This window comes from Sinohyriopsis cumingii, chromosome 7 (assembly GCF_028554795.1).
Source record: "Sinohyriopsis cumingii isolate HCF-2022 chromosome 7, ASM2855479v2, whole genome shotgun sequence".
NCBI lineage: Eukaryota > Metazoa > Mollusca > Bivalvia > Unionida > Unionidae > Sinohyriopsis > Sinohyriopsis cumingii.
In genome coordinates this window covers 77,651,519-77,673,789 of record NC_142967.1, presented here as the reverse complement: position 1 = coordinate 77,673,789, position 22,271 = coordinate 77,651,519, and the positions used below count along the sequence as shown (strand labels likewise).

The 22,271-nt window shown below is 38.1% G+C and overlaps 1 protein-coding gene across 3 annotated transcripts in view; it reads right to left on the bottom strand.

Annotated features, from left to right (window-relative positions):
* Positions 1 to 22,271, bottom strand: part of LOC149795574 (allantoicase-like) — a 66,210-nt gene that overhangs the window by 12,251 nt on the left and 31,688 nt on the right. For all 3 annotated transcript variants that reach the window (XM_089965410.1, XM_089965411.1, XM_089965412.1), the window contains exons 8-10: positions 18,016 to 18,086; positions 7,333 to 7,467; positions 1,981 to 2,035 (exon numbers count right to left, since the gene is read on the bottom strand). In XM_089965410.1, coding sequence (XP_089821536.1) covers positions 1,981 to 2,035; positions 7,333 to 7,467; positions 18,016 to 18,086 — 261 coding nt within the window. The remainder of the gene's footprint in view (positions 1 to 1,980; positions 2,036 to 7,332; positions 7,468 to 18,015; positions 18,087 to 22,271) is intronic.

Here is a 22,271-nt window from a genome sequence, read left to right as displayed (position 1 = left end):
GTCACTTCCTATTTCCAGTCTGGGAAAGCTTCTAGTTTTGACGATGTTTATACTGGACTGCAGGCGCTTCTTTACCATGATGTAGTCAATCTGACTGTGATGGTCTCCACTTGGGCTGTGCCATGGCCATCTTCTGGATACTTTGTGCTGGCCAAAGGAGTTTGCCAGCATAAGGTCATTGTAACTAGTGAATTCAAGACATCAGACACATACAAATCATCTGCTTTCAAGTTTGGTTGAATACTTGTACAAATCTTTGATACTCATCTAAATAATCATCTACGTTCATGATCACTTAATTAAAGATTGGAAATTGCCTTATTCCAGTCATTACTGGAATACAAAGTCAATCCTATTATTTCAGAACATTGGCATAAAAATCACCATTCAATCAATGACTGTATTTATAGCTGGTTCATTTAAACATAAACAGCATTATAATCTTATCAGCCAAAGCACTCTGACAAGTTCTCTCAGTATTAAAAACAATCAGGCCCCAATCAACAATGGGCTAATTCTCTCAATGTTACAATAAATCAAGCCTCATTAAACAATGAACTAATTATCTCAGTATTTTAATAAATCAGGCCTGAATAAAACAATGGATTAATTCTCAGGATTAAGATAACTCAGGCTGCAATAAATGATTTATTAATTCATTCAGGGCTACAATAAATCAGATCCAATAAAACAATGGACTAATTCTCAGGATCTCAATAAATCAGACCTAAAAAAACAATGGACTAGTTCTCTCCGTATTACAATAAATCAGGCCCCAATTAAACAATGGACTAATTCTCTCCGTATTACAATAAATCAGGCCCCAATTAAACAATGGACTTATTCTCTAAGTATTACAATAAATCAGGCCCCAATTAAACAATGGACTTATTATCTCAGTATTATAATAAATCGGCCCCAATTAAACAATGGACTAATTCTCTAAGTATTACAATAAATCAGGCCCCAATTAAATAATGGACTTATTCTCTTAGTATTACAATAAATCAGGCCCCAATTAAACAATGAACTTACTCTCTCAGTATTACAATAAATCAGGCCCCAATTAAACAATGGACTAATTCTCTCAGTATTACAATAAATCAGGCCCCAATTAAACAATGGACTAATTCTCTCAGCATTACAATAAATCAGGCCCCACTAAAAAAAAACTGACTAATTATCTCTGTATTTTAATAAATCTACTCTGACTGTATGTTAAATCAGTATTGGTGCTTATTGTTTTCTGATAATGATACAGATAGTACCAGTATTGGTATAAGTACTAATGGTACAAATAGTACCAGTATTGGTATAAGTACTAATGGTACAAATAGTACCAGTATTGGTATAAGTACTAATGGTACAAACAGTACCAGTATTGGTATAAGTACTAATGGTACAAACAGTACCAGTATTGGTATAAGTACTAATGGTACAAACAGTACCAGTATTGGTATAAGTACTAATGGTACAAACAGTACCAGTATTGGTATAAGTATTAATGGTACAGATAGTACCAGTATTGGTATAAGTACTAACGAATATTAGTACTGTATCAATATCAAATGTATTACCTCACCAACATGGCAATGGCTGAATATTTAAACTGGTGATGACTGTGTGTATGTTGGAAAAAATATCTTGAGAACTGTTAAATCAAATCAACTCAAAGCCTCTAAAAATGTTGTGGTGAAAAAAGGAAAAGAATTAATACATTTCTTAGGTTATTTATCAAGAATTATTGAAGTAATGCTATAATCAATAAGATAGTGGAAATGAGCATGGGACATTAAGGGCAAAAAGAATTGTCTCCCCTGCAGATAACAGTTGTTGTGTAGATATTAAACAGGTGAGGAAATGTAGGTAAATGAATCAAGTGTACATCTATAGATGCCTTTCTTGTTACAGCTGTTACAGATGTTATTGGGACATGGCATTCTCATGCCAACTGACCAACCAACAAACACATATATTTACCTGGAACTTTCAAGATTCCCTGAGAATCCGCCTCAAGTATTGCTGGTCTTCCAGGCTGAAATTTTTTGAAAAAAGCAGATAAGGTATAGGCTGCAAAAGTGTGAGTAATGCATGTAACCATTTTATACAAAGTGGTTTAATTGAAAATTTACATACAAAGTCATTGGTATGGAATTATAGCAATCTCTTACATAACAAAGTTCACGTATCTGTAAATATGTAACGCATTATACACAAAGTCCCTTTATACTAAAGTACACTGAATAAAAAATGTGATACTGGGATCAACTGTAAGAATGAATTGTTTTCATTTTCAAACATGAATGGAACACGTTTACTGTGCCATGAAAGTTTCCTTTTGCAGGGTAAAAGTTTATGAATGCTATCAACGGCAGCTTAAAATGCAAACTAACTTTTACTGACTTGGGATGTACTGAAAAGTAAATGTGCTTCATCATTCGTTATGTGATTGTGCTATGTTTCTCCAATGAATTCAGACCTATATGACCTGTGACAAAATTACTGAATATTTTAAATCTCTGTCTATGCATATTTTTGATGGAATTACTTGTATTGTGGATTCAATGTATGCGATGAGAATCATGGGTGAGTACATGATGTTGATACTCTATTCATGCTATATGTTTGACATGTATTTATAAACAGTATACACATATATGTACCAATCTGTGGTTCTCTAAATAAAGTAAAATATTATATATGCCTTCTCTGTTTTCACTACTGGGGTATTTCTCATTTAATATGCATCAATTTAAGATGGTAACTGTGCCAATGAAGCATGTAGTTTTGTACCTGCATTTATTACCTACAATTCCCTCCCCTGCAAATCTTTTGGGTTACATGCATCATTTTCTTCAGCAAATTGACATGGTTGCTTATAACACGGTTCGGTCTATAACATGGTCAGGTTCTATGGCTCTTAACTACCGTGTTATAGCAGAACACACTGTACCAGTGTCCATCATATAGGTGTAAATTTGGATGAAGTTTTGATACTTTATGTCACAACTCTCAGATCTTATTATAAATCATAAAAAAATAGTCTTTGTTATCAGAAGCTAGTCAGTGCTTTTTTAACAACATGATCCTTCTCTACACAAGAGCTTTGTGTTATGGAAATCAAAGAACTTCGAAACAATTTAATGAACACACCTGGGTAGTGATATCAGAGCATCAATATGTACATGTATGTTTGTGTGAATTTAGCACAATTTACCTCTGATGCACAAGAAATAAAAATGCCAACAACACATATATTTTAGCCGTCCTCAATGCTGGGTCTTTTGTTTCTTTTGTATATGATCTCTCACCCTGTATCAAAATTATTTTTTCATAATGTTTTTAGTACTTTGAAAAGTATTCTTATATTTTTATTTACAAACAAATACCTTAAATTTGGTATAACAAGTTAAAGTTAGTCACAAAATTAGCTCAGGTGATATTTTTAAAATGAAATTCACAAAACTATAATGGCATCTATGACCATAACTGTTATATCAGTAATGAGATTCTACGATGTCAGCATATTATTCTAAATTTACTTACGTGAATGTTTTATAGGTCACATGCTTGTTTTGGTTTGGTTTGTTGCTTTACTGCACAGCAACACAAAATTTTTATATTGCTGAGGTAATTGTAAAGTGCCTTGCCCTGGGACACAGTAGCTAACCCAAGATAGTCCTATGGTAGATTTCGAACATACTTGGTTATGAGTCTATGTTAACCACTGAGTCACATTGACTCTGTTCATATACTTAAAAAATTTTATAACAGTATTTAGCAAAATGCAGCATGAATTGCCTGGTCTCCATTATTCTTTCAAAGTGAATGCATGATGTGTGAATCATTTCTTGCAAGTCCTCTTACAGCGTGCTTACATCCTGGCTTTCAGCTTAAATTTGCAGTGTTCCATATTGTCTTTAACTTTTCTGACAACTTGTATCATTTTCTCAAGTGCATAGATAGTTATGGGTAAAAATAATTAATGATAAATCTCAGCCAACTACTGAGAAACCAGATATTTTTGTAAAGTCAAACTAACAGCTAATGCACACCTTTCATAATTAGACTAATGGCATAACATTCTTAATTTCTTTCCAAAACAGGCTTCATATGTACTACCTTAAACCGCTGACTTCCCATATCTGACATGCAAAGACCGATGATTAAAGTTTCAATACAAGCAGTAAATACAAACATTAACCAAAAAAAAAAAAAAAAAGAAAATATAACTAGAATTTTTATATCTGCTCACATGATGTGTCATTGATATCTGATGTGTCATTGATATTTGATGTGTCATTGGTATCTGACGTGTCATTGATATTGTCAAAAAAAGCACACACCCTTCTCAGAACATTCACCACTTAGTCTCATATTTTCCACATTTCACACTGGCCAACTGAAGATATTTTATTTGATAACATTTCCTAATAAATGTAATAAAATGTCATGACATAAAACTTTTATGTCATGCTGTAATATAACATATCAACATGACAAAGCGAATTCAGTGGGTAACACAATCCTTGTAGTAGAATCTCTGAATTGTGTTTGTCACGGAATTGTATAAATCCTTTTATTTATTAAATACATGTACTTGGGTTTCAATTTTTTTGTCTACACCGATACCCGAGGGTGATTTATGTATATTGTACAAAGATTTCAAAATAGTAAGTTTGGTTCATCTTATGCTGCATGTGCGAAGTGCTTTCAATGGGAAGAACCAAATACTTCCAGCGCACAGATGATGTATTGCGGCATTGTCTGTGTATAAATACCTCACTGTAGGTCAAAATCATTACATTATGAAATGTCTTGTCAATGAGCAGTCTTCAGCTGTAGAGCTGATCAGAGTCACAGTTGTAGAGCTGATCGGAGTCACAGCTGTAGAGCTGATCAGAGTTGCATCTGTATAGTTTATTGAAGTGACCAGAGTGATCGGAGTCAACATGGTACCAGCTGCAGAGCTATTCACAGAAGTTGACCATAGCAGCTGTGAAGCTGAATCATAGCAGCTGTAGAGCTGAGTAAACAGTGTTGCTGGTTGAGTAGCAGGTGACTCAGCATTGCTGACTGAGATTGGTGGGTGCTGATTGCTTGATTGACCAGTGTGACTGGTAACCAAGTGTGCTGGAGATGGAGTGTCAAACTCCATACATGTAGTTGTCTAGCTGTGGAAAAATCTTTGGGGTTTGTAATACCCAGTGTGTTTTTGGGACTGTAAAGATATTTTTTTTACATGTCCCTTTGTTTTCATCATTTTCACTAACTGAGTGAATATATTTTTACTATTTGAGTAAAATACCACAGCTTTACTATCTGAGTAAAACACATCATTCTTTCATTGTGAAATCACTGTGAATCATTTTCCCCTTGTCCTTGTACTGTGTAAAGTCATTTATTTGTATTTTCATTATTTAGTTTGTATGGATTATGTTAATTGATCCAATATTTGGATATTATACACATGCATTAATCAAAATTATGTTCTCATTCAAGTCATTCGTCATTAAACATTGTATTTGTATCAACATGAAAGGTGTTCTGTTGTAATCCAAAATCCCACCTGGTTATCTTGTTACAGTGTTCATTAGAGATGAAATTAAGGAGACTCTGAGGGCAATGGCTTCAAGTAGTTTGACTTTGGTATTATTCTTAATTAAACTTTCTTTAAGGTCAATTATGGAGAAAATCTCCATTATGTAGTACATTTTTCATGCATTTTGTAGAATAATAGGTGTAGATTGAAATCAATTTCTCATGTAAAATGTACTCTAACAGAATTCATGAAATTTACTGTTAAAATCAATGATGAGTTAGCTTGTCCAAAATCAATGCGGCATTGTCTTCATTCACTAAGACTGAGTTGTTGTTGTTGTTGTTATAGGGTTTAATGCCATTTTTCAGCACAAGATAGGCTATACATGGAGGCCAGTATTAATGGTGGAGGAAGAACCCGGGAAAACCCCGGAAAGAACCACTGACATACGAGAAGCTACCGGCAAGCTTTCTCACATATCCACATTGGCTGAGCCCGAGACTCGAACCCACACAGACAGAGGTGAGATGGCAGTGATCCATGATGGAGAGCGCTTTAGACCACTCGGCCACTCGGGGCCCCTACTAAGACTGAGTGTGCTGGTATCTCTCATGATGGATAGCCAGCCAATAATGTACAAGTCTATTGAATGAATGTACAGTCACTTCAAGTACAATATGAGAGATTTGGTACAGTATATGGTCATAAATTGTGATCAAAAACAGAAAAAGTTGTTGTTTTTCTTTATTTCTAAATGAAGATAAAGAAAATGGGGATCAACCAGTTATACTGTGTCAAATCAGGAAATACTATAAAAAGAATTCCATTTAGGCCATATTGCTCATTCTAATCCTTTCATAGAACAATACAAGGGATCAAATAATCAAAAATCATTCAAAACATTCAAAGAAGCATTTACACACATAATTTGGACATTCATCAGGAAAAAATGAAAGCAAGCAAGCAATACTGAGAAAATGAGAGAAGCAGAAAAAATACTGACACCTAAGTCCTAACTTTTGTGAGAGTAATACATATAAATCAGACTTTTTTGCAAATGATGCAAAATAAAAAAATCTGGGGTACAGAAATTTGCACTCTAAGCACATATTTTCATTAAACCTTTACTTTACAGATGTACCATAGAGAAATAAGAGCAGCGGATATAAAGTAAAACATGGCAAAATATTATGCTTGAAGAAAGAAGTTAGAGTAAATGAAAGTAGTCCCCATATACCATTTCAAAAAACTGCAGCTAATTTTCACTGAGTTGTTGTTGATAAATTTCATTAAAAATAGGGATTTTGTCTCTTTATTTCCTCAGTGTTTCTTATATTTAATAAAAATTAATAAATATGTTGAAATCTGATTGAATTCACAATATAATTCTTTCCAACAATTGTCAATATTGAAATTATTTTTCCTCAATTGGTATCATATTAACCATTTGTAATACGCTAGTTGTTTCAATTTCTCAAATTTCCACAGCATCACTATTCATTTAAAATATTCTCATTACTATAACTATAACCTCTACGTTAGCAAGTTTTCTTGTTCTGTGGCAGGTAAAACCTGTCCTAACTTTTGTGAGAATAATACATATAAATCAGACTTTTTTGCAAATGATGCAAAAGAAATTTATAACATAAACAAATATGGGGTTTTCAGAAGAATAAAAAATAAGGTTAAAGAGAAACCCCCATATCTTGGCTTAGATTTCAAATTTCATAAACTCTCACACGAGGTTCCCTATTTTAGACACAAACTGACAGCTAGTGGAAGAGACTAACTTTTCTGGCTGTTTCCCAGCCCTCTCCCATGCTGTCTGCTCTGTTTGGCAACAGCAAGTTCCGGGCATGACCAAAGTGAACATTGCTATATCCGATACACATGCCTCCCATCTCCATAGCAACAAGGTCAACAATCTGAAATGACATGAAAAAGAATGATGAATCTTTTCAGTCATCAGGGTTAGGTAATAACTCATTAACAGACTAAGATTTATTGAAATCTCAAATAAATTCTTAATACTCTATTACAAGAATAACATATATAGATTATCCAAATATCAGAAAAAATAAAACTTCAACTGGTCACTAAAACTATAAGCACGAAAATGCAATCCTGAGAGTCTGATACTAGCCTGTAAGAACAGTATTTATATGCATTCAAAATCTATTAGCACCTGTTGCACATCCTATTGCCAGTGAAATTGGTTAATGGTCAGTGGAATTGTGCAATAAATAAATACATCCATTGATTTATTTGACATTTGGACTTGCTACACATACAACTTTGATAAATCTGAATTTTACTGCAAAAGGTTCTATAAGTGTTCATAGTGAATTGTAAAATGATTATGCTTCCTGACAGTTCTATAAGTGTTCATAGTGAATTGTAAAATGATTATGTTTCCAGACGGTTTAAGTCTCGTGACATAAACCAAGTTAGTGACAAACCTGTCACTTGGTATATCCACTTACAGTACAAACTGATGATATATTTGACCAATCAACGATGATTTGTTTTTGTTGTGACGGTTGCTATGGGGACAGCTATGGTAGATAGAGTTCTCTTTGGTGAGATAAGCCTAATCTGGTTCACAAAGTGATAGAAGTGATTTCATATCACTCAAAAACCACTATAACAGCACAAAAGCAAAAAAAGGTCAGTCATTTATATTAATCTGCAACTAATCTGACAGTAATCCATCACTAATTTGACACTAAAATTATGATTTTATTACTTTCCATGACACCCTTTCCTAATCAGTGGATCTACAACTTGAAAATCCACCACTCTGGCTTCTCCATCTAGTGGAGAGTGAATCAAATGTCAGCATCTCTGATGGAGCCTGACAGCGGATGCTGACATCATGTGACCTGAGATTATAAAATAACTTGCATATTTCACTAGCGCTTGATTCTTGTTCCCCTATCAACTTACCAACTATCAGTAACAACAACAGTGAGAATAAAAGAACAATAACAGCTAAAACAAACAAGTGACTTCTCCTTAACACCAACACCAAATAAGAATAACAACAACAACAACAACAATGGTGATTCCTGTTTCTTTTGCTGAAATCATTATTATACAAATAACTATTATAACAATTCATTGGTAATACTCTTACAAAAACTTCTTTTATTTCCCACAGATGCTAGAACACCATGACCATTAATAATAAAACAAAAATGATGACAATGGTAGAGAACTGCCTTAAGTATGGTACCCTGCTAATACATCAACAACAATAATTATACTAATAATAATCATAATAATAACCATCTTCATCATAGTAATGACGATGAAGATGATGATGTTGATGGTACCAAACCTTTCCGAGGCAGCTACTCATTTTCTAGAAAGGCATTAGCGCAGTTCATTTTGTAATGCAATATACAAAGTAAATTCTCTATAAAAAAAAGCACTAGCCTATGCCCTCTTAAATAGTTATAATTGCTTAGTCTCAATTATTATTAATTTTAATGCATTATTATGTAATGGATGAAAGAAGAAGATGAAGACATTTAAGGACTGTTAACAATAATAATAATAATAATGGCAACGACAATTCTTCTTCATATGGTTATTATTAAAATCATCGTCCCTTTCAAAAAGTGTAGGTATACTGTGGTATAGTCCATATATCCGTACATTTTCAGTGATATGCGTGTAATGTCCTTGAACTGCTCCTACTCAGTTAGAGTTTGAAAAATGAAACTTGGATGAATAATAGCCCTATGGGTGTAGACTGTGATAACACTTGAAAATTTTAGTTACTCTCCATTTTATTAAATTATTAGAATGGTCAGTTCCCAGTTTTTGAAGAAAGCAAATTTTTAGTAAATTGTGTTTCTCCTTCAAATACATTCCCCGATCACATTAACGTTAGGGATATAAGCCTGCTACCTCTCGAATCCAGCCCTACTAAAAGATGAAAATTCGTCTTTTATCTCATATAGACCAAAGGGCAATAACTCTTGCCCCTTACCTTCCCTTGCCACCGCCAGGTGTCACTAGCTTTTTAAGCTGAGCGATATATATTATACGAGGATGCTCGCATAGCGGGGTGGTTGGGAGGGTTTTTAAGTAATGTGATCGGGTAAGTATTCTCAGAGAAACACAATTTACTAAAAATTTGCTTTCTCCTTCAAATACGTTCCCCGATCACATTAATGTTAGAAGAATAAGTAATAGGAGGAGGGAATGCTGAGCATCCTACCTCCACCCCGGGTACCTTCTAGGGAATGATGGCTGGATTCCCCATTTGAACGATAACCCGTTCTCCTAATTTCATCAGCAACACAGCCTAGGGTCCTGTGGTATATGACCCCTATATACGGTTAAGAAGATAGTTATTGAAATCTTCTTACCTATGAAATTTCACTGGCGAATCCAGCGAAGCTGATAGGCTGTGCTGATTGTTTTAAATGGGTCTGGTGGTCATCTGGGATGCCGACACCGGACCTACCAGATTCAAGGTTTGCCTTTGCAAAGCCAAATCTCTGAGATAAAAACTGGAGAAGGTTGACTCTGCATGCCAGCCAACAGCTTCTATTATATCTTGGATCGAAACATTGCGTTCAAATGCCAGGCTCACCAAGATTGCTCTAATCTCATGAGCCGTAATCTTCATGAGGCGACTCTGATCTTGTGAGACCTCAGAGTACATTGAGCATATAACCCACTTCAGCCATGAAGCAAGGGCTTGAGGGGTGATATCCTGTTTACCAGCTTTGACCGGAAGAAAGAGGCGCTTACGTGTGTCCCGACACGACTCTGTGCATTTTAAATAGTGCTTGACTGCACGAACAGGATCTTGCATGGCTGCTGCTCTTGTCTTATCTATGGAAGAGAGCGAGCGAATGATGATTCTTTGATTGCCAATGGATGGTAACCTATTTTTGGCTACAAAGCCTGGTTGCATCAGGAGGACCACCGAACCATCTGATCTGAACTGAAGAAAGTTTGGGTCACTGGAAAGGGCATGTAACTCGCTCACCCTGCATGCTGAAGCTAAGGCTATCAAGAAACATGTTTTGTATGATACTAGCTTTAACGAAGTGTGGGCTAAAGGTTCAAATTTGTCTGAATTGAGCCATGTTAAAACCCAGGACAGATTCCATTTTGGAAACAGGGTGAGGGATTTTGGTCAATTGAAATCAAAATTGGCTAAAAGATCTGATAGATCTTTGTTATGCCCAATATCACATCTACCATGATGGCAGAATGTGTCTGATATCATGGAGCGGTAGCCTTTGATAGTAAATGGGGCCAACTGTTTCTCCTCAAAAAGCCAGAGAAAAAAGTCGGCCAGTTGAGGGATTGAGACACTCAAAGGGATGATGTTATTGATATGGCACCAGTCCCTGAAAACATGCCACTTTCCCTCGTAAGCCTTCAGAGTGGAGGGCCTTCTTGCTCTTGAGATTCTCTCCACAATCGAAAGTTTAAATTGTTTGTCTCGCAAGGCTGCTCGGACAAGAGCCAAGCGTGAAGAAGACGACGGTCCGGGCAGGGGTGGAACACCTGTGACCGCGGTTGTTTGAGAAGATTTGGGCTGGTTGGAATCTTCCTGGGTAGATCTATTGCTAGATCAAGTAGATCGGCGACCCAGGACTTGTTCCATCTGAGAGGGGCAATCAGAATCATCTGACAGTTCTGACCCCTTAACCTCTGGATTATTTTCAGTACCAAAACTGTGGGAGGGTAGGCGAATGCCCACAACCCCTCCCAACTGATTGACAGAGGGTCCACGGCCCAAGCCTCTGGGTCTGGAACTGGAGAGATGAAGGTGGGCAACTTGCGATTCCACCTTGTCGCAAAAAGATCGATCATCGGACACCCCAAAAGTGTGCAAATCCGAAGAAAGACTGATTGATGGAGTGACCATTCCATGTGAATGACTTGACCTTTCCTTGATAGAGTGTCGGCCAAGACATTGAGTCTGCCGGGAATGTGTCTGATTTGTACGTTGATGTGGAGGTTGTCGCAACAACGTAGAAACTGCCAGATCAGAATGCACAGGTCTGGTGATTTGGTGCCCCCTTGTTTGAGGAGGTAAGTCACCACCACAGAGTTGTCTGACATAATGAGGACAGTTTTTCCTGAGAGTTGATCCTTCCAGAAATGAAAGGCATTGATGACAGCCTCTCCCCTGGCTCCCACGTGCCGCTGACTGTAGCGAAGTCCAGCAACAGGTGGGCACCCCAATCGTAGGTACTGGCGTCGGTACATACCGTTATCTCCGCTTGAGGCATCTCCAGAGGAATCCCTGTGGACAGCCAACCGGGGTTGTGCCACTGACGCAGGAACAATCGTATCTCGGGTGTCATCATTATTGTTTGATTGAGGGGACTTGAAAAGAGGCGCCATTGTGCCAGTAACGTCATTTGTAAGGGACGCATAAAAAGACGGCCAAGTGGGATCAAGTCTGCCGCCACATTAAATAATCCAAGGAGTTGCAAGAATTCTCTCGCTGAAATCCATGTCCTGTTGGAAACGGACTCGACGAGTTCAACGATCCGGATTACGCGAGCGCGAGGAAGCTGTACCAGATTCAGATCGGTGAGAAACTCCATACCCAGATGGACAAAACGCTGGGATGGACGGAGATCGGACTTTTTCCAGTTCATGAGAAAGCCTAGATGATCTAAAAGTGCTAAAAGATCGTTTCTGCCTTTGAGCAGAATAGAACTTACCATATGTTTCTGGAGGATGTCGTCCAAGTACACTGCTATCCCTGTAGATGAAGTCGAGCGGAACAGGGTGACGATGCAATCCATAACCTTGGTAAAAGCCCAAGGGCTGATGTTGAGGCCAAAGGGTAGGACCTGGAGCTGATAAACCGCGTCGCGGTAAGCGAATCGGAGAAATTTCTGTGACGCGGGGTGGATAGGGACGTGAAAATATGCGTCGGTCATATCTAGACTGACTGCATACTCATCCTGCCAGATGGAAAGACGGATTGGTCTTGCCGTTTCCATCTTGAATTTTGGTGGTAAAATGTATTGGTTGAGGCGACTCAGGTCAATGATCGGCCTCAACTTGCCTTTTGCCTTCTGGATAAGAAACAGCCTGGAATAAAACCCCCGCGATTGCAGTTTTTTCACAATCTCCACCACCCAGATTTCTATGAGCGACCGTATCTCCTGTTGTAGAAAGGTATCCTTCTCCCGATCGGGCGGTACGTCCGTGAAGAGGGTAGAGGAGGACAGGGGAGAGGGCTGGATAAATGAAATCCGAAGTCCCTCCGAAATGACCTGGATCACCCAATCGTTCAGAGGAAAAAAGGTGGTCCAGTGGTCCTGAAATTGCAGGAGGCGGCCGCCCACAGGTAGGCTGTCCGCGAGTGGTGGAGAGGGTATGTCAATTTTTTTTTTTTAGAGTTAGGAGGCTTGAAGACGGAGAAACTTTGTTTCTTACTGCCTCTGTATGGTTGCCTCCTAGCTTGATTAGACTGTTGTCTCCTGGCGTTGGGTTGGGATCTATACTGCACATTTGATTGTAAGGATCCCTTGTCCCTGGTCCGCCAATCATCCCTCCGCTGTGGCATAGGCTGATTTTTTCTAAACGCCTGTGAGGGTTGGGCGGCAAGTTGGAGGGGCAATTCCTGAGCTGCCTGCTTTCGAACTTCTTCAATTTTTCCTCCAAAGAGTAAAGGTGACCCAAACGGAGTCATCCGTAAAGCCAGAGTATGATGGGGCTTGAGCGACGTGGACCGCAGACATGTGTCACGTCGTATCAGGTCTAAGTTGGCAGAAGCAGTCAATGCATTAGCCATGGAATGGTGAGCTGCCCTGTTAATAACTCTAGCAATCCGGGCTGTTGCTTCCCAAGCGTGGTCATTGTCGGATTTTTCTGCGAGTCGGAAAATGGCTAATGAAGCCAAGTCTAACACTGAAGACATAGCGACTAAGTTCCGGACTAGCTTTGATGTGGCATGGAACACATTTTTGTCCACTTTGTAAAACAGTGGAGCGGACATGTGAACTGCTGCCATATTTTTGTCCAGGGCCGGAAAATCCATACTGAAGGCGTCTGAATGAGTTTTGTACCAGCGACACGAGAACGTCGCTGGTATTTGGCTTTCTGAAAAGAACACCTTAGCATTCCCCGGATCACCTATTCGTCCTGATAGACGATCATTGATCTCCTTAATTTTTGCCGACTGGGGAAGGAACCGGAAGGACGGCATCTCATCCTCCCCGTCAAGATCTACAGACGCCTTAACTTTGTAGTCTTGAGTGGCGGTAGGAGGTGGAGGGCATTCTAAAGTTGCCAACACCCTATAAATTTCTTCCACTGCCGCCTTAAAGCCAAACTCAGTCCGTTCCATGGTTGGATCTGTGTACGGCTGATTTGCAGGAGTTTCATCACCCTCACTGTGTGCCGAGTCGTGTTCTGTAATAGCTTGCATTTCTGGATAGAGCATACCAGGTGGCATAGATGACGCGATTCCAATCATCCTTAACACTGTCACTAACTCTCCCTTGTGGATAAGCTGTGAACATATGGATGGACGGCCCTGCCGACTGGTTTGTCTGGCTTGTGGTCGGTCTGAATGTTGGCAACGGTCCTGCTATCACCGGTACCGGCTGCTCCAATGGCGTGGATGGACGGACAGATTTCTCACTAAAATCTCCACCATACTATTGGTATGTTGCCAGTAGTACAGCTTGACGGACAGCTTTATCACTAAAATCCCCGTAAGTCATGTTTGGTCGGACCGTTTTAGCAATAGGGTCCCCATGCTGGGACAGCTGGACGGCCGGTGACATAGAGGTTGTATAAAGAAATGGATCCGATGCATCCGGTAAAAACCCCATGCGTCCTGACTTACAGGCCCGAAGGCCATGCTTGGACATGCGGGGGGACTTATGCCCACTGGGCAGCCTAAAATTGGGGGAACATTCCCCCAAAGAGTCAGAAAAAGTTGTGGAAGCGAGCGAGGGAAATAAGGGTAATATCTGGCCTGATGTCAATAGCTGCATCATTGTTTCCTGGACCAAACGACGCATCTGTTCAAAGTTGGACTGTTGTACCCTGTCAACATTATTTTCCTCCATTGCCGCTGATGTTACTGTGGCTGACGGTTGCAAATGATGAACTTTAGGTGGAGGGGGGACCCAAACGTCCCCCACAAGGCTCGCAATGGAGGCTGTGTTCTGATGTATACTGAGGACATCAATGCTATCTTTCTTCGACTTATTCCATCTATCCCTCCCTTTTGCTGCCTTCTGGACTACATCAGCCCACGTTTGCTCTGTCCAAGTATTACACACACTGCATGGTATAGATGATGTACACTTGGTACATACAATAGAAGAGTCATGGTTGTCTTCTTTTGCTTTGAACTTTTTGCATTTCATGCATTTGGTTGACATTTCTACTGAAACGACACAAGAAAAGAAAACAAAGCACAAATTATCAATTCAGCATGTTATTAATTCACTAATACCACAACCGTTACTAATGGAGTAAGCGAAATTAGTCAGTGTCGCGTTAACTCTTAATTGACAACACGAGTTCCGCGATAGCGTGTGTAACATGGTCTTCAGTAAACGAAATCTGTAAGGGTGACAAAGTCACTCAATTTTGAAAAAAATTGTTAAAATAATGTATACAACCTGTAGAAGAATGATTGTCCAACGCAATAAATCCAAATTTAACTTTGGATGGTCCAATTTAACGCTAAGATGGCTTGGATTGTTTGGAGGTATAATGTACATGTTATCAGTACAAGCGAAACTTAAAAACTAGTGACACCTGGCGGTGGCAAGGGGAGGTAAGGGGCAAGAGTTATTGCCCTTTGGTCTATATGAGATAGACAGAAAAGAAGAATTTTCGTCTTTTAGTAGGGCTGGATTCGAGAGGTAGCAGGCTTATATCCCTAATGTTAATGTGATCGGGGAATGTATTTGAAGGAGAAATGAAAGTTTTGGTAAATTAATACCAATATTCAGTGGCACTCACCTTTAGTCTCAGTGTTAAAGAAAATTTATTATAACCTTGATCTAGTTTAAAACAATGCCCATAGATATAAAAAAATGAGTTTTTCTAAATATCTGCAGTTTCATTACATATCACAGAGAGACCTTGGTAAATGTGTTAGCAAACACATGAGTTTGTTAACAGTCTCAAGTCATGTGATAGCAGCATCTGCTGTCAGGCTCCATAAAAAATAATGAAATCTGGTTGATTTGAAGCGAGAAGGAAGAGCCATAACCAAGGATATCAAGTCATGAACTGTCAATGGAAATGGAGGGGGAGGTAGGAAATAAAACTTGTGTGTGAAATCATTTTTGTGTAAAATTAATGATGGATGATACAATAAAGGACCAACCAGAGTGATTTTCTAGTGATGCACCTTAAATCGCTCCAAACACTTTTGAAGGCCAGATTTGGCTTACCTCACCAAAGAGAACTCCACGTACCTATATCTGTCCACATAATGACCACCAGAATAAAACAGCAATCCATCTTAGGGACAGATATACTATTGTACAAAAAGAATTCCAGGAATTGAACTCAAAATCATTTCTTTTTAACTGTTGAGTACTGAAATCGTCTCTGATATTCTCAGTGACAAGATTTTCAATGCAGCCACAGATGTAAACAAAATGGATTAAGATCAGCACCATTTTCATCTAGGACAAAATGGATTAAGATCAGCACCATTTTCATTCAGGACAAAATGGATTAAGATCAGTACTATTTTCATTCAGGACAAAATGGATTAAGATCAGTACCATTTTCATCTAGGACAAAATGGATTAAGATCAGCACCATTTTCATTCAGGACAAAATGGATTAAGATCAGTACTATTTTCATTTAGGACAAAATGGATTAAGATCCGTACCATTTTCATTTAGGACAAAATGGATTAAGATCAGTACCATTTTCATCTAGGACAAAATGGATTAAGATCAGCACCATTTTCATTCATGACAAAATGGATTAAGATCAGTACCATTTTCATCTAGGACAAAATGGATTAAGATCAGCACCATTTTCATTCAGGACCAAATGGATTAAGATCAGTACCATTTTCATTTAGGACAAAATGGATTAAGATCAGTACCATTTTCACCTAGGACAAAATGGATTAAGATCAGCACCATTTTCATTTAGGACAAAATAGATTAAGATCAGTACTATTTTCATTCAGGACAAAATGGATTAAAATCAGTACCATTTTCATTTAGGACAAAATGGATTAAGATTAGCAACATTTTCATTTAGGACAAAATAGATTAAAATCAATACCATTTTCATTTAGGATGAAATGGATTAAGATCAGAATCATTTTCATTTAGGACAAACCAGAAATCATTTGAAGACTTGATGAAAATAACATACTGATATGACCATCCATTCTGCAGAATTAGAAACAAAATTTTCTGTATGTTCATTGTGGCAGTCATATTGTGGCAGTCATATTTGATGTTAGATCAGCATTATTTTCTTTCAGGACAAACTTGAAATCCTAATAAGTCTTCTGCTGAGAACTCCATGTCAACATGGCTTTCCATTTATTAGGAGCAGAAATAAAAAGATCTTCAAGAAAACTGCCATTATGACCATACTGGATGCCAAACAGCACCATTCTCATTTACTACCAACTAGACATCAAGAAGTCTTCTCGTGAAAACCAAATATTGATATGACTTTCTATCTAGGAGGAGTGGCCATTTTCAAAATGGTCACTGTAGTGGTCATATGGTATATAAATCTGGCACAGTTTTTATTTGGACCAATCAGACACCATAAGAATACTTCTGATGAAAACCCCATGCTGGTATAATTTTTCGTTCAGAAGGTGTAGTAATAAAGGATTTTAAAGGTGGCTGCTGTAATGAGCATAATGGATGTCACAATGGTACCTTTTTCATTTAGGACCAACTAGATATCATACAAAGTTTTTTTTAGTGAAATTCCCATGTTGATATGACCATAAAATCAGGTGCACTAGCAATAACAAATATTTTCAAGATGGTTTCTTTGGTGACCATTCCATATGTCCAAGAAAACCATCTTCATTAGGACCAGCTAGACATCATAACAAGTCTTGTGGTGAAAACTATGTTGATATGTCTTTCTGTATTAAGAAGGAGTAGCATTTACAAGATTTTCATGATAGCTGCTGCAGCAGCCATACCAGATGTCTGAGCAGCACTATTTTCATTTGGGACAAACTAGACCTTGGGATAACATTGTGTGTAAAGTTTTATGGCAATCCTCCAAGTAGTTTAGGAGGAGGTGTGATAAAATCTTGTGCTGATGGAAGAACAAATGGCATATTATGGTGGCAGACAACAGGCCATCCCAAAAGATCTTCTGATCTATGACCATCAGAGCTAAAAATATTTATTGGGACACATTAATAGGTCAAATACTGTATAAGTTTGAATGGACAACCCATCTTCACATGGAATATTACATTTTTTTGTTGTTGCTACATTACCTCATTTGATGGTATGCTATTCCAGTTAGGTTCTGCTCTGCCGTACACTCTTAACCTGGCTATTCCACCATCTGAAGAAAAAAAGAGAGATACCCTGTACACTGTGACCAAGGAGGTGTAAACAGCAATCTTCTTTGCACAGAATAAGCTACAAGCCATGCATAAGAAATGTCCAAGTCTAAAGACTGTTGGTCCCTCGTGACAGTACATTTATATAAAATGGATCTGTATATGGCAACTGTGGTCATAAAGGACAGGTGGTCACTCATACACAGGTGTCCAGCTCCCTAAAATATATGGTCAATTTTTTACATAAACTGCCTTCCCTAAAAAAAAGTCCAAAATTTTCTCAGATAATACATCATCAGTCTTTTCATGCAATACACAACAAAATGCCTGTTTTATGGGGTGGAAATAGACACACTGAACAAGAATGTGTTTCATTGTCTGTAGACACTGGTATAATATTCACTCTGGAAGAAGTTCATCCTACAGGAGGTATGCAAAAGCCAGGTATGCACCTGATATGCAATCTGCATAGTACCACCTCCTCTCTGTCATTTGTTCTATATGCAATCTGCATAGTACCACCTCCTCTCTGTCATTTGTTCTATATGGTACTTAATAATGACAGTCCTGATCTTCTTGAGTTATCTAAAGTTTTCATGCCTCATGCTGATTTATACAGTATTTGAAGTCAATATATGGAATTTTCCATTTGGAAATGGGTGACTGCATAGCAGCTTTGGTTGCTTTACCTGCTCTTACCTTTTATACTAATTCGACCTGGTAGTCAACAGTAAAGAATACTTTTCCCAAATTGTATTAGAACATCATGTTTTTGTAATATCTGGGATATTCATGAGTTATCAGATCTAAGGTTTTACAAGACTTTCAATATGAAGGGTAGTCCAAAAGTTGATGGGAATTTGTTTTTGAGAGGTTTCAATCTAGATTAAAGCTTTTAGGATGGTTGTAAAGTTTCAGTAAAAACTTGTGCTTTACCTGGTAACCAGCATGAAATGGTGCCATAGGGTGCTGCAATGACATTTACAAATATATCTACATCTTTTGAACCATCTGTATACAGGGACATATGACTATAATAGGAATCTCTGATTTAATTAATTGGCAAATGGAAAGGATTTAATGATGACTGTTTGAATAGGCAAATCTGAAGTGACATGGGCTTGATGAAGTCTTTCAAAGCTCTCTGTGAGTGAAGTCATCTTCAGCATTAGCAGATTTACCATTTCTTTCATGATTTTTACACAATGGAAGGTTTAAGAATATTTCTCTTGTGAGGAGAATGCTTTCTTCTATGCATCTGAGATTTCTGGTACAGTTATCATCATTTCATCAGATTTCTTTAAATGTTTGATATAGCTGCTTTTATTTTTGCCAACGATATTTCAAAACATATTCCATATTGATTTCTCCAGGTTTTCCTCTTACTCACTCTAATGATAGGATAAGTTTCAGTTCAGCATATACAAAATATAATTACATTTTCAGTTGTTGGACTGGCATTTACCTGTTTACAGACCTGCCAGAGTTATATCTCCAGTGACATTCTGTAGTATCTTTTCAAATACAGGTATTGGGTCAGTTGTCAGTTGGGAGCCCTTGGTGGCCATGTGGTCTAAAGTGCTCGCCTTTCCTGATCACTGCCATCTCATCTATGTCTGCATGGGTTCAAGTCTCAGGCTTGGCCAATGTGGGTATGTGAAAAAGCTTGCCAACAGCTTCCTGTGGGTTAGTGGTTCTTACAGGGGTTTTCACAGGTTCTTCCTCCACCAGTCAGACTGGATGCCATGTACAGCCTATCATGTGCTGAGAAATGGGGCTAAACCCAAATGGCAATAAACAATGACAATCAGCTGTCAGATCTGATTTACAGAGGGATTGCAATGTATCCTAATCTGCCTTGTTTCAATCTCTGTCTGAGACCCTGTGGTGTGGGATTATTACTTCTTAAATATATTGGAAAGTCATCGCTACCACATATGTTGGCACCAGCATCCCATGAGAAGTAAAATAAAGCAATGAAATGCAGATAGTCAGTTCTAAGCACAAATAGGATCCTGTGGCAGGATGCAGGTAGCTATATGCTTATCATCTGAATGGAAAAGATTGTGTTTTGAAACAATCTTCTATCTTCTTCTCTTTCTTGCTGATCTTTGCAACCCCAAAGTGTATGGTGACCATTAAAGTAAAACAAAAGGAGTTGGTAACTGTTCAAAAAGAAGGTCAATCCCAGGTTGATTGATTGGAGTATTTGGAGGGAAATACATTGAGCAAAGTGAAAGAGTTTTATGTAGAGACACACAAACAGTTACAGCCTGTGAAATAGTACTGAAATTTGGCTATTTATGATGATGGACACGCCTCCAAAAGCCTTATCAGTATTTCTTGAAATACTGTGCATGTTGAAACATTTTAAGAAATTATTCTTGACTGTCTTGGAAGCACACAATTTCTGGAAGCTTTTCCTGATGTGATATCAGGGTGCTCTCCAGTGTCCATACTATCTAGACTCCCAAATTTATTACAGAGCTTGACAGGATCATTGCATCCTTTTGAAAGTCTAGTAAATTCCTGAATCCCCTCTTTATTTGAATGCATTGCCACTGGTGAGAGAGGTTTGCTGATCATTTGGTGAGTCAGATGTAAGTGGTTTCTCTGTAGTACATTTGAGCACCTTATGTGTCACACTAATTTTGTGCCCACTGGGGCCAGTGCATTGCTGGTTTTTTTGTTGTTGTGTGGGTAGGATTTAGGCTGTTTCTCATTTGTAACAATAGGCTTCTTAATTTCTACACTGTACACAGATTATTTATCTACTTCTCTCTTGGATGGCTGCTAGTATGGGTCTTGGTGGCATCAAGACTGAATTTGGTTTGACCACTGGACCTGGGTACAGTTAGTATTGGTTATAGAAAAAGCAATGCATTTGAACATGAGACAAGAAGTCTTTGTGGAAATCAACCTGCCATTACACTGAATGTAGATTTATTTTACTTGTAAGAAATTCTGATTTTTTAGCATCTCTGCCTCACTGCAACCATTCAAATCTCTAGATTGAATGACACCTCAAGATGAGTTGAAATACCTGAATGGGTATCTTCACAAAGCATAGTGAGTAACAAAGATTGTCAGAATGAGTTTTGCAGCTGCACACACTACAAGTAGTTAGCTCAAAAATAATCTGTTACCACTTCTTAGTTCTCCAGCCAAGCTCTTAAGAGCTTTGGCTATTATAAAAGTTGATGGCTCGGCTAGTTTCTGGTTTTCATCCTTGGATTTAATGATGAGAAATATCTAGGCCGATTTCCCGGAGTTTCCTCATCTGAGTTCAGTTATTCCTTGTCCGTCTGAGACCCAATATCACAACACTAGTTGAAGGTTTGGTTGGTTTTCCCAAAACTAGGATTCATACAGCCCTGAAAATATTATTTTGAAGGAATTTACCACTTTGTAAGGAGTACTGTTCTTGAATAAAATACTAACTATGTCACAATATGGAAACATTGCAAGGATAAGCTTGTCTGTTCTCAAAGTCCATAATATTTCAATAACATTTTAAAAGATCAACTTTCACTGTAAAATTATCAACAACACCTCACTAATGACAGTGGCAGTGGAGACACAATCTTTCACTTGGAAAAGTGGGTCCATCATAGTCCCATAACATAAATGCAGTGTTAGAACACAAACTTGCATTTCTCAGGTGTTTGAAGAATGCTGTTGATTAATTACATGCGTGACATTTTAAATGTATAGAAATCAATTAAACTGAATATCTTTAATCCTGAAGCTTGGCATGATTAGCTGATTGATCAGTCTGGGCCCTTTGAGGACAATGCAGTGTGGTGCATCAAAGCGGCAATAATTGGTCCTTCCACAGCTCAGCTACCAGGTTCCTCTTCAACGGCACGGGATGCAACAATCTATGATAATGCATTTGGCCAAGTCTACAACCAAAAGTCTAAAGTCAACGTGGTTAATGCTGTCACATTCCTGAGCACAGTACTAAATCTTTTTTACCCCAGATGACCCAGTCATGATGTACCAGCATCCATCTTGGGGTGGGGTGCATTTTTAAATCTGCAGTGGTATGATGCCCCATCAAGAGTCATGCGCTTTACACCATGAAAACTGGTATAACTTCTGGCCATATGACTCAAGCAAATTGCTGTGGGAATTGTAACTACTGAGTTATTTATTAACTGATTTATGGATAATAGTAGATCAGA